Below are 21633 nucleotides of genomic sequence, written 5' to 3' on the forward strand. Positions count from 1 at the left end.
CGCCATATTGGATTCGTAATGACGTTTCATAGCTAGTCGTGTATTGTCATCAGAACTCAGAGCGTGTGCAAAATTTCATCCTAATCGAAGACCGGGACAAATTAAGCTTCCAAGATTTAAAAATGGTGCTCGATTCAGATGACGCATAAACAATCACACATAAACACACTAAGCTAGGTTACGTCATACGACGATAAGGTCGCGAGCAAACAACATATATAAATATTTGAAAAACATAAAGATCTAAGATTGAAACATTCCGATAAACGTGTAATATATTCATTGTGTTAATTTTGGTGCTATTTATTCAGCTGAATGTCTTCAAATATTATATTACTTCTGTAGACGCGCATGTAACTGAACTCATAAACTGTCGGACCGTATTCGATTAAATTCTTGTCTGTATTCGGGTCCCTGGGTGGTTTATATTGGACCCGGTAGGTGGCGCTGTTATCATGTCTATAAAATTCGTATTTCTCCATAAATAAGTACCAGCAGCTGAAGAATTACAATACGTTTTTTCTTAGAATTTAAATGAGACTAAACCGCGTGCATCTTAACCGACGATTGCGGGTTCAAACCCAGACAAGCACCATTGAATTTTCACGTGCTTAATTTGTGTTTATAATTCATCTCGTGCTCGGCGGTGAAGGAAACCAGCATGTGTCTAATTTCAACGAAATTCTGTCACATGTGCTGGAATGCAACCCGCATTGGAGCAGCGTGGTGGAATATGCTCCAAACCTTCTCCTCAAAGGGAGAGGACGCTTTAGCCCAGCAGTGGGAAATTTACAGGCTGCTTATGTGTCATGTGTCATATTATGTATACATCGAATTTTGTTTCGGTATAGTATCAATACTAATAAAAAAATACGTTATACGTCGATAAAACGGCCATTTTAGTAGCGTCATTCACATGATATTTACAACACGCGCTTCACTGACTAAATGTTTAGCATAAAACAATTATGTTTCGTATATTATATGACCAACCCTTTAAATGATCTAGTTGAGACTTCACCTCGTGCTCGGTGGGGTTAGCATCGTGCAACTGCATGGTTAACAATTCGCCTTATATGTACCCACCCAACATTGAGGCATCATAGATAACAGCCAAAACCAAAATAAATCCCCCAGTTGAACATTTCCAAGCAAAAAATTATCCACCAAAGTACAACCGACTTTTGTCGTTCGGACCCCTGACTATAAAATCGAACTAACCCTCATCATAATGCGACAGATCCGACACGCTCTTCGTTTCGCCGTTGACGATGTCGTTGTTAAAACGATTGATAATCGCCGAGTCGATTGAAAATTTCCTATTCAAAATCTTCGTCGGCTCCGAGTATTGTCTCGATAGTTTTTTCTGTCGTTTCAGTAACGAAAATATGCTCGAACGCCTTCGACTCTTCTCTTTGACTTGTGACATCATTTTCGACTCTTGATCCATCTTGACCGCTATCTGCTACTGTTTTTAATTAAACTGTCCTTAAAATCAGCATCCTCCAAAAGTCACTTCATTCATCACTTGTTTCATTTAAATTAGCTAATTCATTTGTACAATCCGATTTTCACTTCTAAAAGTTCTAGAATTGACACTTTGAAAAGTGTTTTTGAGTTATCGTCGTTTGTAATGTTTATTTAAAATTTTGATTTTGACATTAAACGATGGATATGTTTTGTAATATACACTATAATTATATATTGTTATAGTAGACTTATTTTCAGATACAATTAATTAAACCGAGTTAAAGTCAACGCTGGCTTTGGCCTAGATGTACTTGGAGCAAATTTTTCAGCGAATGGATACATAAAAATATTTTTCGCGTTATCGAAATACAAAAAAAAATATATATACATATAAAATTTTATTTATTTATTTAACATTGTTAATCGAAAATTTATCTACTTTATGCAAAGCTACGATTTCGACGGAGCGTCATTAAGTTTGAAAAATCTATACTAATATTATGAATACAAAAGAAATATCGTAATTACATTAATTGTTAATAACATATATAACATCAATCTCCTTCTCTTATCTGATTTTGAAATGACATATAATCCCTTTCAGCGATAAATCATGACTAATTGATTAATTAATTCAAACTTCAATGAAAAATAACAATATTTCTTGACGACCTCCGTAGTCGAGTAGAGTGTACACCGGTTTTCATGGGTACGTCACTCCGAGGTCCCGAGTCGATGTAGAAAAAGTTTATTAGTTTTCTATGTTGTACTTGGATCTGGGTGTTCGTGGTGCCGTCGTTACTTCTGATTTTCCATAGCACAAGTGCTTTAGCTACTTACATTGGGATCAGAGTAACGTATGTGATGTTGTCCAATATTTATAATATTCTTAAATCAATTATTTGTTTCTCATTTCCGTTTACGTCGGACTTTAACACCAGCCCTCCTGACACCAGTGGAGGACCACTGATGTGAGGAGGGCTGGTTCGTTTTTAGCCCAGAGGATCGGAATTGCGATTCAACGGGGAAATGCTGCTAACATTCTTGCCACCATTCCACGCGGTCAAGATTTATACAGTAACTATTTTTAATTCATATTTGTATATATTTAAGCACTTAATATTATCAATTCTTATTTTAATAAATTCTAAACATTAATAACAAAAATAATTCAATAGTATGCAATAAAATAAAATATTTATTTTTACACTCGCCCCCGGTCTATAATTTATAAAGGTAAAATCTAAGATTATTTTAATTCAATTTCTAATCGCATAGCTTGATAAAATGATCACAAATAATAGCACAACGTAGCCCGGGGGTGTTTACGCTCCGGCCCGCGAGCTCGATCGGCTAAGTCTGTCTTCAGTGCGACCCTTACGATAAAAATATTTGGCAACACCTGACGTAGGTCAATGTACCTTGGGGTACATGTCAGTCACCTCCTCGTGGTGTACCCTGGGCAACGGGGCCGGCTTGAGCTTGCTCGTCGGCCGCGGCTAAGACTGGCGGGAGGGATGCCGCGGGGCCGCTCCTGGTACGTCCCTGATCGGCGTCAGGGCGGACCATGTGAGTGGCCTCGTTGGCTAGGAGGGAGTGGGAGGGCTCGCTACTCGAGCCTCCCAGGTGTTTTACACCGGCGGTCAGCGGCGGAACCTACCATCTTATCCGCCGCAGGGCGTCAGCTTCGTTGACGCCCAGCCTCCAGTGGCGGACTCGGGGGAGTTCGCCACATTCCCACGTGGAGGATGAGGGGGAAGGCGCGCACTAGGCGCGCTTTCCATGAATATTCAGCCGCCTTACGGCGGCTGCCGCTGGTGGGGTCGCGGTTGCATGCCCTTGGCGATCCCGTTGCCTCACCACTCGGCGGCATGGTGGAAACCCGAGGATGGTTTTAGTGGGTAGGACAGGGCATTAGCATCAGCGTGCCCTGGCACGGGGCATTAGGCCCCGGTTGAGTCCCACATACCCGTCCCGGTCCCCCGACCGGGCGGCATGCGTAAATGCATTTCCTCCTCGTTAAACAAAAAAAAAAAAAAGGTCAATGTACCTTATATACACATCTATACTAATATCATAATTTGGTTCGAAGCTTGAGCCCCAAGGACAGATATATGCTATTTTTTTTTTTTTAATTTTCCTCACAAACTGAATTCCACGCAGGCAAAGACATGGATTAACCTAGTCAATTATAAAATCGTTTATTAATAACGACAAAGTCATTAGTTTACATTCAATATGGAAGCAATTACACTTACCTTATTGATTGTCAAATTAAACACTAGCATCGGTTCGGAAATTAACACATCAGACACCAAAAGATCGAAAAGATCTTTGAATAATTAAATTTTCAAATTTCCATTTGAAACAACCCGAATTCATTAGTCATTCAAGAGTAATTAGTTTCAAAATAACCTTAAACACACAAACTTAACGATTCATATGAAATTTACAATAGAACCGCTTTACAAATCAAAGTGATCTTAACGTGCGATTTAAATAAACTATTTGGCAAAGCTAAAAAATATCAGGGAGATACTTTTATTTTGGGCTTTGGGCACGCCCAAGGGTAGACACCGCCCACTCATCATATATTCCACCTTTCAATTGTTGTGTTCCGGTTTGAAGGGTAAGTCGACTACGGACACAAGGGACATGACATCTTAGTCCAGTATTATATATTCAACTAATGTTGTGGTGACCGTATATCATCAAACAGTACCTCATTTGCCCGTCCACGGCATCTACATAACTACACAGTATTAAAACAAAGTCGCTTACCGCTGTCTGTCCCTGTGTATGCTTAGACCTTTAAAATTACACGACGGATTTTGATACGGTTTTTTTTAATAGATAGATTGTTTCAAGAGAAAGGTTTTTGTGTACAATACATGCACAATATAGTAGAGAAACACTGTTAGTTTATATTTTTTTTTAAAACGCAGTGACATAGCGTTGAACCTTGTACATAAAGACGTTCTGTAGTATATTTAGTATCAGCATTGCACCCGTGCGAAGCCGGGGCGGATCGCTAGTATAACATAAACGAGATAATTACACAAATTACATACAAATTAAACATATATAAACTCGGGTTTCGATCGAAAACAACACACACGATTCACTGAACAAAATCAACTAATAACATTTGTTTCGAAGCGATCATTACATTTTTAAGTTCAACTACCCAAAGTAAATAAACAATAGTGTCCGAGTATATTTGTTAAATTGTAATTTTATATAATTCGATCGATATGATATAAAACAGGATATTTTAAATCGTTCGATCGAGATACACTTGAAACGAGTATGGACTAAGCTTCGAGCTTTCATATGGAGGAAGATACTTGCCCAGACGTGGGACATTTATAAGTTGCTACTTATACTAAGTCAAGTAAAAAAAAATATTAGATAATTCCAAAGGAGTATGGAGAGAGGGGTTACGAAATTTAAACGAATACAAAAAATACACCACACGAGTGTAAAGGAGAGGACTAAAGTTATCGATGCTCGCTCTTACTAAAAAAAGTGGCGACGGGCGTGGCCATATAGCTAGAATGACTAAATAAATAAGTTAGTCTTACTTTTAAGAGAGGGGGGGGAGAGAGAGAGGGAGCGAGAGAGAGGGAGAGAGAGAGAGGGAGAGAGAGAGAGGGAGAGAGATTGAGAGATAGAGGGAGAGAGAGGGGGAGAGGGGGGGGGAGGGGGGGGGGAGAGGGGGAGAGGGGGGGAGAGGGGGGAGAGGGGGGAGAGAGGGGGGAGTGAGGGGGGTAGAGGGGGAGAGAGAAATCCAAAATCAAGTCATAATATAATTATTTACATCACATCCATGATCTGTATAGTGTTATAGAGTTTTCATAATTTTCGCAAAGTTTTCAAAGATTTTTGTCCCAGTGATTACGGGACGATGGCTGCACATAAAACATCGTATATGGTCTCATTTTGACGAGCTCCAGGCGTAGATGTGCAGAAAAATAAAGAGTATTCTTGATTGCAACTTATTCAATTGTTACAACTTAAAACAGAATCAATTATAGAGAGCGGAAAAAATTACTGACCCGTTAGAGCTGTGTATGAAAATTAAAAACGTAAAAAAAATTAAAGTAAATTGTTATCGACATACTCCAATTCAAACTGAACTAATGTATACTATTTGACATTATACAATTCATTTAAATTAGGTTTCATCATTTCATTGAGTGTGACTTGCAGTTTACAACGAAATGAAATCAAAATAAAAACTGTCATAGCTTTTTGAAATTCCTAAAAAATCTTTTGAATTAACGCGAAGTTTCACGGGAGAGCCACTAGTCATTAATAATATATTCAACATTATCTTAAGTCCACTCCGATGTACACCAAAAATTATTAATTTAAATCTCGACCAATGACAGCACGTCAATTCAAGTTCAATGTTATTTTTATTTAAGGTAGTTTTAGACGAAGGCATCAGATCTTGCGGTCGGACGTACGTATGGGCTGACCAAATTACATCTGTGATGGGTTAACCATTACATAAAGGATGACAGCTGACGAGAGAGATTGTGTTACATCCTGATGAATGTAACATCAATCATTTCATGACGACCACGACCTCTCAGAGTTTATATATCTATGATCCTCGTTCCATTGCAAGCGACAAGAAGTTATCATGTATCCGGTACTATTTCCATTGGAATCGACATTACTTATTGATATTCGTGAATGGATGACACGCTGGCTGACTTAAGTACAGATAACAGATAACCTTGACACGAAAACCCTGAATGCCATTACACAGAGACCTTCGTGTATTGTATTTAAGATAAATAAAATATAACAACAGCGTTTAAAACTTAAAAAACGAACTCTATACTAATATCATAAATGCGTATATAATTCAGTCTGTCCATATGTTAACCCTTTTCTAAAACGAGAAATTTAAGTGAAGCAAACTTGCACTCTCAAGAACATAGGCTAATTTTTATACGTAAAACATACGAGAGCAACCCCCCCCCCCCCGCACAGCACACTCACGCGTGTGAAAGAAGATCAAGTGTTAAAGGTGTGATTTGCATATGCTAGTACAGCCAATTGAGGAGCAAAACCCCCTACGGGTTTTGCTCCTCAAAAGGGTAAAAATTGTATCCTTAATTTGGAGGACATTTTTGAGTGCCGTAGCGTTCCCCTATAACCGAAAAGATTTTGCTATTTAATGAGTACAATGGCGATTAACCATAACTCAGCCAAATCCAAGACTAAACGCAGAAAAGACGCCATTAGAAATTTCCTAAATAAAGACAATTCGGCATCAATTTTAGTAAAAAAAATTATGTGCTAGCAACACTCGCGTCTACGTGCCGTTGCGATGGCAACATTAGACAAACAGAAGTCATTTCAAACATTATATAACATAATCAAAGCACACAATTTTATCACAAACAGTATTAAACAAGACTAAGAACTTAATTTTGTTCTTAACAAGTACGTTTTGATTTATCCTTATCAGAACAATGATAACGCTTGTCTAGTATACGAATGATTAGTAATTCAGGTGAATAGATTGACACGTTGATAAATGTGATTATATATTTATAACTAGCTGTGCACGCGACTTCGTGCGCGTCAAACTCACCGTTGTAGCCTAAGTTAATCCCTATTACATCAGCTATCCGCCAGTGAAAGTCCCGTCAAAATCCGTCCAGCCGTGCCTGAGATTAGCCGGAGCAAACAGACAGACAGACAATCTGATTCCGATCGTCTCGGATAGGTACTAAGCTAGGCAACGAATTGAGGCCCCGTATGTTTGAACTTGCTAATCTCAAACCTACCATTTGTAAACATATATTTTCGTTATATAACATCAAAATACGACTCACTGAGGCGGATTACTAAAATTCAATACGAGTGCATAACGGCCAGTATCTGTATTGTAATTTAATACAATACTTTAATTTAAGACAGACAGACGGTACAAAGTATCAAACAATTCCCCTGTGCCTTTCCTGCCTGTACACTGGCTTCCCCATTCAAACCGACACACAATGATACCTAAAAATATTTCCACATTACTAAACTCTATTCCAACCGTAACAGGAGAAAATCAAAATAAACAACATTTGACAGCAAATTGACGCGATATCATTGGTCGAGAGCTTGACTAATCTATGATTTGCTTAAAAAACAAAATGGCGATTTGAACGTCGACGAAACCGTTATCGGAATTTCGGAAGTAAAATTAACGTGGAAATAAGTGTATTATAAATAGAGATATATTAATCATAAACTCTTAGCCGTGCACAACATAGCTGAGTTATTAGCGAATCGTATGAAATACGTAAATCTAAGGTTTGTTTATTTTAATTCCTAAATTCTAATGTATCTATATAAATCTTCCAATGTATTTATGTTATTTTATTTTTAATATAACACATTTATTTAACGAACTATCCCCAACAGCACTGCGATTCTGTGAGAATCAATTTCGTATCTCACTCGTGAAGCCGACAACCGACTAACAGTGACACAGTGACACACATAATATTCCGATATTCTAACGACCTCCGTGGTCGAGGGGAGTCGATGAAGAAAAAGTTCATTAGTTTCCTATGTTGTCTTGGGTCTGGGTGTTTGTGGTGCCGTCGTTACTTCTGATTTGCCACAACACAAGTGCTTTAGCTACTTACATTGGGATCAGAGTAATGTATGTGATGTTGTCCAATATTTACATATTTATTTATTATTTCACGCTCGTTTTGTGGGATGAGATTCGAGTTTCTCATTACAGAATAGCTCTAAAGTTAACATGAGCAAGAGTAACGCTTCTACACTGAATAAAGATTCTGTTAAGCCTTTATTAACCTCCTACAGACTGACCAATTACGTAGCGTCATTTATATGAAAATTTCTGATCACAAATTAACAGAGAACTCGCTTTCTATAAACAATATTCTATTCATAGTTTCATAGATTCAAGTCATTTGTAAAAAATACATCGGTAAAGAAGGCATATTATTCGATACAAGACTATATCGATGATATAAAAGCGTGGAGTTAATGCTCGTTGACTTCCAGGCAGGAGACATGACATACGTATATAATTGTATTTAACTAACATGACTGTATTTTCAGATGTTGAAAAGAGTAACTGCTGAGTTTCTTGCCGGTTCTTCTCGCTAGAATCTACATTCCGAACCGGTGGTAGTTTTACTTTAAATAGTTTGTTAAATGACGATTCAAAAGTGCTTGTAAAAGCCTACTTGAATAAAGTATATTTTGATTTTGATACTATACCCTATACAAGATAGCTTGATCTTTTTGACAGATGTAAATTTTTCTCGATCGACATAAATTTGCAATGACGAAAATATTATTTTCTTAATTTAATGATTTTAAAAATTGTAAAAACATTTAAAAAAATACATTTAATACAAAAAGTTCCTAAAGATTCGAGCGTTGTCCGAAATTTTTAAGAGTTTTCTATTATATAATATTGCTTCAAAGTAAAATTTAAATAGAAACACTGAAAATAATAGACGCTTGTACAATGTTACATCGGTCGGACGGTAGGGACGCGAATAACAGGCGGCAACTGCTACAAATATCGATTACAAAAATCCTTATTAAAGATCATTGTTAAGTTATTATTAGGAACGGGGGTCCTTTTGGTTGGGGTTTATTTTTGGCTAGTGGTTGGGGTCTCTTTAGCTGGTATAACTCTTTTTAGAAAAATAAGGTAAAAATTTGAATTCTAATTTGAATCACGCATTCCATCGTTCCATCGACTGTTATATATGTTATATTTTCTGTTTCCCATCACTAGCCCGTCTGTCAAAAATATCAAGCTAACTTGAACGGGGTATATTAAATAGTTTCTTGTCATTTTTATTTTGCGTCTTATGAAAAAAATACGTGATAAATTCTTATGATGCGCGCGCACAAGGCGCGCGATGACGTCGCTCGCGAAACTGAGATTTAAGTGACGTCACTCGAAATAGACAACTTTACACCTTATCATATTTTATTACAAACTAGCGACCCGCCCCGGCTTCGCACGGGTGCAATGCTGATACTAAATATACTACAGAAAGTCTTTGTATACAACGTTCACAATTTTTCAGTCGTTAGACAATACAAACCGCCATGTCCCTGCGTTTTAAATCTGTAATATCTTCGAAAATATTCATTTAAATTACATGCTGTAAAGGGCCATATTGATCTATATTAAACGCACAATGTATTTAAGATACTTAATTGGATAAGGATTAACGATGATTTGCTTAAAATCGCTTCGAAAATAAGCCATTATTGCTCGTAAAAAGTAAAGATTAAAAATGGTCATTGTGGGTTATCCCTAAGAGATAGACATATACCGGACTTATTTGAAGACATTTTAAGGTGTACCATACTATAGTACATTATTTTAATCTATCTCGTAGGGTTCAGCCAGCTTTGCAATGGAAGTGCAAAAAATATAAAACTATTAAATTTTCTCTACTATAATATGCATGTACTATACATACAGAACTTCCTAATCATTCAATCCATTAAAAAATACCGCATCAAAATCCGTTGTGTAATTACAAAGATTACAATTATATTATAAGCATACACGGCGACAGACAGACAGCGATAAGCAAATTTGTTTTATACTACGTAACGATTTAATCGTGTATGTTTAAATGACATATTATGTATATACGAGCATGCGTTACAGTCGTTCTAAAAAGAACAAATTATCATTTTTAATTATTTGCACGTAATTAAAAACTACCTGTTTTTAATTACGCCGAAGAAGTTGAACTTCTCACGTCTCCTTTTCTTTTCGTATCATAAAACAAATCAACTAAAAATATGACTACGCACATCGATATGTACTAATATTATTAATTCGAAAGTAACTCTGTCTGTCTGTCTGTCTGCTGATGAAATTCTGAAGTAATTAACCCTCAACGACGGACACAGACTACTTCATTTTGACCAATCCCTAAAACGCGAGCAAATCCGCGTACGACTATTTTAGTATAAGTCATTATAAGTAACTTTTATTGTTGATTTAAAATAATTAAGCAGGCTGGCTGGTCTAACGTTCCTATAATAAAATTCCGCAGATATTTTTAACTTTGCCGATTCTAAATTCAAATCATTTGAAAAAAAAATTACATTAATAAAAAGAGCATATTATTCAATACGAGATTATATATATGATAAAAAAGCGTGGACCTAATGCTTGTCGACTTCCAGGCAGGATATATTATATACATATATAACTGTATTTAACTAACATAACTTTGTATTTTAAATGTTGAAAAAGAGTAAATATTTCTAGAATTTCTTGCCGGTTCTTCTCGGTAGAACCTACATTCCGAACCGGTGGTAGCTTCACTTAATTTGTAAAATGACGATTCAGAAGTACATGTAAAAGCATACTTAAATAAAGTATATTAAAAATATTAATAAAATATTGCAGTAATAAAATAATATTATTCAACAGGTGACAATATCCCGGAAAGACCTTCATAAAATACTCGTTGATAACTCAAAAACAGTTTTTCACCTAATCACAAAAGCATTTATCGATAAAGCAATTAAATTAGCATTGCACGTTTTGAATGTAGTCCTTTGATTATTTATATCTATTTAAAACTGTCAATCCTTACACCATTGATACGCTACACACAATAAAATATATCTTATAGGAAAATTTGGCAGCGCACAGAAAAAAAAAAAAAATTTTTTTGCACTTGAAGGTATTGAAATCAACAGCCTAAATTAAAAAAAAAAAAAAAACACTATCACCGCACACTATTTAATGTCAATTTTTTTTTTCATCAAACTCTGGCAAAGGTTTGAAGATAAACTTTTTAATTATCACTTAGTTCTCATACTTTTTAAATGTCAATAAATTTAACGCATAGTTACGAACGCGTGTTACAAAGCCGGTAATACATTACCTACTAAGTCAGTTCGCGATAAGATGTCGTAATGTCTAACCTACTTATAATAGATAGGTTATGCGTTAAGTTTTGTTTAGTCATTAATACATAACTTGTGATTTAAGGAAATTTAATTTCAAAATCATTCTGTTGTCTATTAACGAGCGAATATGAATCTTACGAATGAAGATTGAGAGTTCAAACTCATTTACGAATTTTAATTATTTTTGAACGAAGTTCTTTTACTCTGCCTACAGTAGACTGGAAATCGTCACGTAAGGAAAAATGCCGCCTCCAGATTTCCTTCTCTTTCACTCTCCTCTGTGTCTTTCTAGTGTATACGGTTTTTAACAACACTTAGCTATAAATGTAATTGTATTTTATTTCTATAAAAATAAAAACCTTTATTTTTAACCTATGAATGGTATATGTTCTGTAAGTTGGCTTTATAATAAAAAAAAAAAAATTAACGGGACTTCTCACGGGATTTTTCATTACAATTTTATCTCTTGACATTTAATTACACTCAAACGTTGTTACTTAATTTCATTGCGTCTGTTATTTAATACACAATATATGTTTAGCGAAAGCAATTTCGTTCCAATCGATCGATCAATCCATCTTCCATCTCGCTTACAAACAACCCGTGGGCGTGATTTCGTGAAAAGGGACGGCGATGCGTAACAGGAAGTCAAAGAAGCGCGCGCTTTAATTCGACCAATGAGCGCGCGGGCTACAGTTCGCCGTCGTTATACGCAATGGATTTTCATGATTCTTCTATCAATGACAAGAGCGATTCAAGAGGAAGGTTTAAATGTATAATACATGCATATTATCGTAGAACAAAAATAAAACACAAGAATTTTTCTTTACGTTTGTTCTTAAACGCAACGTTACGTTGTTTCTTAACGTTTTGTAAAACGAAACATACAAACAGTAGACTTGTTTAAATCCACTTTAAGTCATCTTGGTTCACTTAGTTCGGTGCGTCTGTATTGGACCTGAATCAGGCGATAATAACACCACGACTCTATCGAAGCTCACCACCCGACATCATGCGATGTATGACGTAGCCAGATTCAGCTTATGTCCGCTAGGTGGCGCCTTTCGTCCCAATATTCGTCCGGATGCGTGTGTATCCGAACTTCTATACAGCCGTATCAATTTTGATGATGTATTTTTGTGTGTATTCGAGTGAATCCCTTATTGTTTAGATTGGACCCAGTAGGATATTTCAACACATGAAATCAGGACGAGCAGGTAGTAATTTTATATTTTTTTAAATTTCGGTCTGAACATAGGACCTTGTGATCTGGAGCCGTATAAACAAAGCACCATACCAACGAGGCGAAAATACTTTCCGAGACATTAAGCAGGAAGTAGCGATAAAAACATTATAATTTCAGCTCCGTCATCAGCTGTCTAACGTCATCGTTGTTGAAACGATAATATTCATTGCGATTTGTACAAGTGTGCGCTGTACTTCTGTGTGTGTATTAAATATATATTTTAGTAAGTATTTATATATATATAAGATTTTAAATTAACATGGTTATTTTTATTACTAACAGTATTTAAAACGGGATATTTACAATGTTTTTTATTTTTATTTCGTGGAGCTCGATATTTCGACATTATCTACGAATGTCTTGTTCACGTTTTAAATACTATTTATATATTTTTTTTATTTCCAATCGGTAGGTGGACTGACATACATTCAACCTGGTTGTAAAAGGTCATCACCGCCTATAAACAGAGGCACTATATGACATATTAAACTCCCTTCTGATGTCCGATACATCACCAAGCGTACCTTGTGCCTGTAGTGATGCACACTCATTGTACCGGAACACAACAATACAGTATTGCTGGTTGGCGGTATAAATATCTGGACTGGTACAAAGCCCTACCAAGTAAGTATTATACTAGGTTTACCCGCGGCTCCGCTCACATGTTAGCGTCGTAGGTTTTCGTATAAAAAGTAAACTTATGTACTTCTTGGGGTTCGAACTTGCTTCGTACAAAATAGGGTATTCTATGCTTTAAAAATTACTTCAAAATGTTGATTTCCCTAATAAAAAGCGACAAAAAAATATACTCCGGCAAAGTAAACACGTTTTCTTGCCATAAAATTGAATTAAATTTTAAACCTCTTTTAGTCCCGCGAAAACGCTGCCTGTCATTTTGGTGACGTCACACTGACAAAAACAACAGTTGTTTACATACGACCGGCACTCATTCAACGTTACCTGCTATAAATATTTAGTGTTGTTTTTTTGGTACAATAATGAATAACAATCACTATCCTTAGCGTGTAATGTACAAATACTAGCATTAAAACTCGAGAAAAGTTGTTTATCAAAGTACCAGATGATATTGAAACGACAGTTTTTGCCTATATGACGTCACACCATGGCGGCTCGTGTTTTAGATCACGTGATACTTATTTGGTCACAACACTCCAACTATAAAATTGGAACTGTCATCGAGAAAATAAAGAAACGGAAATAGAATAGAAAAGATGACTCGCGCGCCAACTCATCGAGTATGTCAGAAAAATATCACGCGAACTTTAACGTCAATTGTATTCTCCAACTCGAACGTCGAATGACTTTGGAATGTAAAACCAAGAACATATGTATGCACATATGCCGTCGAATACGAATGATTTGTTGCTCAGTCGATTTTTTTTTGTAACGGTGGGCTGTGAGCGCCGTGACGTAATCAGTCACGTGATCGGAATCGTTTGGTGCGGCAACTGTCCTGTCACATTTTAATCTTTCAACAGCGGTGAGTCGGAAGCAGCGTTGCAGAACTATCGATATTTTGACTATCGATAGTTGACCTCGAAAACTATCGATATCGATAGTATCGCTAGCTCTCTGTAAGCGATACTATTGGTAGCAGCGATAATATTGATACTATCGATAGTTTAGGTTAAAAGTAATCGTTTTTGCAATACTATCGACAGTAATAGTCATGGGGAGCTATCGGTACTATCGATAGACTGTCGATACTATCGCTAACACCTCAAGTATCGATAGTCTTTCGATAGTGGACTATCGATATGCAACGGTCGTCGGAAGCTCAATTCATTGCAGAGTTCGGACCTTCAAAACAGGACCGTTGGTTCACGCAACTCGGATAGTTATAATAAACCTACTTTGTAATTTGTTATCGCTGATCATCTACATGAAATAAAAGAATTATCATAATTTATCTTTGTAGTTGCCTAAAGCCTACACCATGAACCCTGTACCAGAGGATCCTACCGATGACAGGCGTGCCGCTGATCTATCGCAGTAGCCGTCATATATAAGGATAACTTTGACGTTTAATTGTCACGATAACATTGATCGGGATCTTGAATAATATATTATACTAGCTGTTGCCCGAGACTTTGCTCACGTAGATGTTGATTATATTACAGATTAATTAAATATTACGTTTTATCCTGGTGCCATTTGCCATTTTGGATATCTTAAATTCCCGTGTAACATTATCGGAGAAGATTGGTTCTAACTCAAAAAAATGATGGTCTTCCATACAAAGTTTCGACCCCTATATCACCCCCTTAGGGGTAGAATTTCCAAAATTCCTTCCTTAGTAGGCGTCTACTCAATAAAACGAATCAACTCACCAAATTTCATTGCCCTAACTTTAACAGTTTACGCTCGGCGATGACTAAACAGTCAGTCAGGACATATTATTTTATTATTTATATAAGTTTGTATTCAAATCCCTAACATCCAATATTTTTCTGTAAGCATCTCTTCCATAAGATAGGTAAGCGGACGTGGTAATAAACCACCAGTAAGTGGTCAAAATCACCCATAAACATTTACGCTGTAAGAAAACATACGCTGTACCAAAAGTAATACTCAAATCAAAATTCACCACCAACTTCGGGAACTAAGATAATATGTCCCAATAATGAACAGATATTATTGTTGCTTATTTTGAGAGTGTTTATATTAAATCTATGTACATATTTTTATATGTATTTAACTCTTTAAACGACCCCGTGTTATTGTTATGTCCCTGCGTCTGTATTTAAACTCACTTACAATTAAAACCAGAACACAAAATTACTAAATATTGCCGTTTGAAAGTAGAATATCTGATGAGTGGGTGGTACCCAGACGGACTTGCACAAACCCCACCACCAAGTAAACCAATTGCCATTTCTATACTAATATACTAATATTATAAACTTATAAAGCCGAAGAGTTTGATTGTTCGGTTGAACGCGTTAATATAAGGAAATACTGGGTAGAATTGAAAAAAAAAATCTGCGTCATATAGCTCAACTATCGAGGAAGGCTATAGGCCTGTAGGTTATATATTACAAAGATACGACCAATAGGATCGGAGCATCAATGAAAAATGTTGTTTGAGAGCTTCAGTTGCGTGCGCTGCGTAAACGGTTGAAGATTCGCAATAATAGATAGAATCTACCTAGCCGAGCAAAGAACAAGCAGGTAGCTATTTTATAAAATGAAAATGTTATGATAATCAGTTACAAATGAAAATAAAAATTCGTCCTTTTTTTTTTATCGAATGAAAGAACATCACTTTAATTTTCGGACACCTGTAACAACACTAGCTCACTCGTCATGCTCGAACCAACTTAAAGTTAACTCCGTAGTGCCCCCTAATATAAGAAAAATGAGACACAAAATCAATCAAGCCTCAAATATTCTCCACATTGCCTTGAAAATTCAGAACGCGAATCGCGACAAGAACTACGATCCCGTAAAAAATCGCTTCGTACCTCACTCGTGGAATTTTGACAACCGACGGTGATACGCCATTTAGATTCGTGTATATTAAAATTATTATAACGAATATCGGAAATCACATACCGAGATTTCACGATCGTGTTCTGCAGTGAGTTTCGAGTTTCTTCTTACACTACGAGTATCCCTCGCAAAGTTCACATCTGGCTGACCAGACGAACGACAAATCGGCGAAGATTTGCAAAGAATTCGTGAAACTATACCATAGTCCATCACGAGAGGAATTCCTAGGGAACAGAACACTCGCACCTCGACGCACGCGACGAGATACAACCGAAACGAATCGAGCACGTACGACGACACCAAGAAATAATTTAGTCAATGATATTCACGCTCATTAACCAATGAGAGTCATGTCCTTTCTTGGATCGTTTCTAGTAATTGACTTGAGACCAATGTGTGTGCACGGTCATTATTCCCAAGGGCATGTGGAGAGGTCTTCGGAACCTATCGAATAATTCTACCAAAACAAAAACACCTCACCGCTTCTCAGAATTTTCCCGGCTAGATACACGTTCTGGGCCGTGTATCTGTCGTCACGCCTATCCGTTTGCGACGCTTCGAAATTGTTCGACGGCAAATTGTCATAGTTTATTAGAGAATACTTTTGACTGTACGGCGTGGAATTTCTAAAAAAAAGGCATTCGAAATTCAAAACGATTATGTCACAACCGTTTCGTTTAAAAAGTAAAATTGGACGGTATAGTTAACTTCAATAGATCAAAGGTCACGTTCATTTTAAAAATATCATCGCCAGAGCAAGAGAAGTCAGCCTTCCACAGATTAGCCTGTAAGAATTACGTGTTCCCGTAGTGGCGAGCGAGTCTACTGCAAAATGTTCAAGTTCCTATGCGACAACAAATCCCTCCCCCCTTTCTTCCAACGTTACGTGCCGCGACTCTATATATATATCAGATCAGGGATGTTATGGAGCTCCGTAACCGCAATCGAAACCGATGGACAAAATATTTATTATAATTTTGTCGTTGCATAGTGCTTTACTAAAAAGGGAGCAACTAATTGTATTTTAAAGCTATACCCAATATTTAATAATATTACAACAGCCTTCTTCTTGTAATGTTTTCGTTTAGAATTTCTAAATGATCTAATATCCGTTATCGTCAATAAATATTACGTAATAATTTCGTATATCTGTAACTGTATATCCAGATCCGAAATGACATATCCATAACATCCCTATATCAGATACCGGGAGCTGGAATATTTTTGGAATGATTCCTTATACGTGCACGATCTATTGAAATCAACTCAATCAGTTAATCATGAACTCATCACCTAAACGTCATAATATCATCACTGGACGACGATACGTCGAGCGATCCCGCGAATCTCTCCAGCGACGGAGCGGTTTTAGTGATCAAAAAATTCTCCGGCGAACTGAACAACACCTCCGATTCCAGTATCTCCCTACGTTTCATCATTTCAGATTGAAGAGCTTCGTGATTTTCTGAGTCAGTTTTAACGCCGGATTCCCTCAACTCGCTGATACGTTTCTGGGACGAATTCGACTTTAAAACAGATGGAGTCGAGCATCGCCTCTTGAGGATCATCTTTGAAATATTATCATCTAAAAAACTCATTGAATTTTTATCGCGTTCGGTACTTCTCTCGCCGAACGACAATTTCGGTAATTCGAAGCACCTCAGTATCGGTAGCTTCGTGTCGAATCTGAACGGGCTCGACGTGAGACTCTTGGAGAGTTTCTGATGCTCCTTCGAATGATACGCTTTAAACTCGGACCGAAAACTCTTGGGAGAATAATCTGATATTGACAAAAGCGGGGACGGAGAACTACAAGGCGACTCGGCTAGTCTCAAAACTGTCATTATCAAACACAGACAATACGAAAGGATGTAGCAAGCGATTGTGTAGCAAGCGAATAATATATACATAAATTAGTATAATTATACATACATAGAAATCAATCCACGAAATCACGACACGATACCGCACCGTGACGTGTCACGGATCGTGATATCGTTTTAAAAAACATCATACAATATTACTTAGATTTATACTAAGAGCGAAAACATTCACACGATACGTCATCACGAAACAATATCGCATCGTTACACGTCACGATGTTAAATTTGCACGAAATTGTCACAGTCGATTCGGAGACACCAACCGGAATAGACGTGCTCTCTTAATATTTGCGTGTATTATTATTTTACGTAATACGCACACACACAAGTGTATACTCAGGTTGGGTGACGTCAAAGTCGACCAGGTTCCATGTTAATAATCAATTTTCGTTTTGACGTATATTAATTCTCAAATATAAATATAATAAAACCCTAGTCATTATGAATATATTCTTTTTTGAAATTACAAACTTGCATAATTGTAATCAAATCAAAACTATAAAAAAAAAAAAAGATTTCAAATATACTTAACTTTAATATAATTTAACGTTCGTGTTCAAATAATAATTTATATTCCACACACATTTCACATCAGCTAAAATCCTTTTAATTTACGTATAAACACAAAAAACATATCAACATACAGTCGATTCCAATGGAAGGAGTACATAAACAACTTTGACCTTGAATTGTCGTGACGTCATTGGTCTTCATCTAACTAATCTGTAATTTGTATATCGAAGAAATTAATATATAAAATTTGGAAGTTCTGTTCAATAGTGTTGTATTATGAATAAAGATATATTATTTAAGAACTGTCTGTAATGCCTAATACAGCATAAATATTATCACTTGGAATATTAAAGTCCTGCCATTGGAATCGGCTATAAGAATATTATAGTTTGCCTACAAGAAAAAATCCAACAAAGTATCAAGGGTAACGTTTGCTCTGATAATTTCCGCAGGCGTAAATTAATAAAAATCAACCTTGCACTAACCATGTTCATTGAAATGCTTCTCCAGCTCCTCGTGGGAGATGTTCGTCTGTGAAGCGGGAGCATCTTCCACGGCCTGTTCCGGTTTCGACCGGGAACATCTATTGTTAAAAAAAAATACAATTAGAAAAAAACCGACGGACAAATTGACCACCCGATGGTAAGTGCTCACCACTGCCCAGAAGACACTGACGCGGTAAGAAATATTGACCATTAATTACGTCGCCAATACGCCACGCAACTTTGAGAACTAAGATGTCTCAATTATGAACATTATTAAATAATTGTTATTTATTTTGATATCGTTTAACACTATTATATACATATATATATATATATATATATATACGGTTTGAGATATCTTTATTAATATTTCTCACAAGAATAAAATTCACTTAGGAGAAAAATAAGGTACATTAAAATTTGTTTACATGACTAGCGTTAACAGAAACAGAGGGTAAAATTAAAAAGTTATTCATAACAGAACAACAAACATCACAGAGTGAGCGCAACTGGAAGTGTCTTTTTATTTTGAAGATTTTATTATTATATTATTATTTGTTTTGTTTTAAAATATGGAATTTTAAAAGTCTTTTATATGTAGACAAAGATTTAGCATGTTTTATATCTGTTGGGAGTTTATTGTACAACTGAGCACCTTGATACATTAAAGTTCTTTTTCCGTAATTATGAAATCTGAAATATATATGAAATCTATATACATATATTTATGTATGTCTTGTTCAAGATTGCCATGAAGGTCTAGTGGCTACCTTAAAATATACCAGAGTACTTGCACGAATAATAATCAATATTAGAAAGATGATGTCCTGACTTCGAGCACGACATTTTTAAAGGAAGCCAGACAACTGCGTTGGACATATCATAGAACACAGTGAGTCTGCAACCAAAGATGCGCTCTCGTAAATTGAAGGCGGCACAATCCAACAAACGCAGAGTGTTCACTTGCATGATCAGCGAGTTTTCGTGCGCAGAGAGCGAGAGTGTGAACAGCACTGATAATAATTTATTGATATTGACTGACTTAACACTTTACTGCCCCAAACCAAAAATTAAACTCCAGGACCTAGGGATCCGCAGATTTATAAGTTAGTCAGTCAGACAGACAGTTTATGTATAAAGTATGCCATACCTGAGCATAGCATTGCTGCATCTCAACGCGAGTTCCAGTCCATCCAACCAACAGTGACCAGCTGCTTGGGAGGGCGCTCTGAAGATGAGATGCGCCGTGGGGAGGGGCTGGACCACGGCACCTGGCAAATTAGCAACCTGATGAATAACACTCACCACAGCACATGGACTTTCACATTTCACGCAAAAAACTAATATCTCAGTGGAGACGCACGATCATACAGTTAATTCCACGAGTCGAACTCCTAGAGATAAAAACACTCGCACCTCATTGGTTGATATATATATATATAAGAAATTATTCAGCCAATGAAGGTATCAACGAATAACTGCACAAGGTGTTCGATAGGCACGTGAAGCTGTCAATACTGTGCTTGAACTATCCGGTCGTATCGGATTCGCCGTCCCATCGGATTATGAGTGTGAGGGAACAGTCCACCTGTTTGCACACACACGTACACACAATATGTCCTGCGTTAGCTGGTCTCCCTTGAGATTATAAGCCGTGACCAATATAAGTCAGGTCATCAATTGCACAAGTGCCTTGAGAGCTCGTCTCGTGGAATGGACTGTACCTATAGCCTATTCCAATGGAAGTAGGAAAAAAGGTAAACAAACCTTAGATTTATTAATAACTCTGCTATATTGCGGACTACTAAGAGTTTATGATTGATATATCTAAATTTATAACACAACACTATTACACTTAACTACTTATATCCGATTTAATTTTACTCCCAAAATTCCGATAACAGTTTCGTCGACGTTCAAAACGCCATTCTTTCGCGAATCCACAGTGAGTATCATAGATTAACCAAGCTCTCGACCAATGATATCGCGTCAATTTGCTGTCAAATGTTGTTTAGTTGGTTTTTTCCTCCTATGGTTGGAATAGAGTATACGACACTGTATCTATTTATCTAACAATATATATATTCTGACCTATAGTTTCATTATGAGGACCCCTCGGAGCCCAGATGCTCTGTTCAAGGGGATGGTAGAGTTTGAAACAGAAGCCGTCCTTCTTACTGGGTCTTTCTATAACCTGACAGGACGTCAGCAGAACAGTTCCAACCCAGTGACTTCTCTGTAAATAGAAAAATAATCATAAAAAAATCCTAAATTAAATACGGTTTGAGATATCTTTATTAATATTTCTCACAAGAATAAAATTCACTTAGGAGAAAAATAAGGTACATTAAAATTTGTTTACATGACTAGCGTTAACAGAAACAGAGGGTAAAATTAAAAAGTTATTCATAACAGAACAACAAACATCACAGAGTGAGCGCAACTGGAAGTGTCTTTTTATTTTGAAGATTTTATTATTATATTATTATTTGTTTTGTTTTAAAATATGGAATTTATTAATTAAATCTTTATATTTATTTAATAGTATATTTTATCTTAAGCTATA

General features: G+C 36.4%; 1 protein-coding gene across 1 annotated transcript in view; it reads right to left on the bottom strand.

Annotated features, from left to right (window-relative positions):
• Positions 1-21633, bottom strand: part of Orp8 (Oxysterol-binding protein-related protein 8) — a 42023-nt gene that overhangs the window by 12762 nt on the left and 7628 nt on the right. The window contains exons 6-8 of the mRNA XM_026629421.2: positions 21159-21303; positions 20218-20338; positions 19068-19165 (exon numbers count right to left, since the gene is read on the bottom strand). Coding sequence (XP_026485206.1) covers positions 19068-19165; positions 20218-20338; positions 21159-21303 — 364 coding nt within the window. The remainder of the gene's footprint in view (positions 1-19067; positions 19166-20217; positions 20339-21158; positions 21304-21633) is intronic.

Source organism: Vanessa tameamea, chromosome 31 (assembly GCF_037043105.1).
Source record: "Vanessa tameamea isolate UH-Manoa-2023 chromosome 31, ilVanTame1 primary haplotype, whole genome shotgun sequence".
Classification (NCBI taxonomy): domain Eukaryota; kingdom Metazoa; phylum Arthropoda; class Insecta; order Lepidoptera; family Nymphalidae; genus Vanessa; species Vanessa tameamea.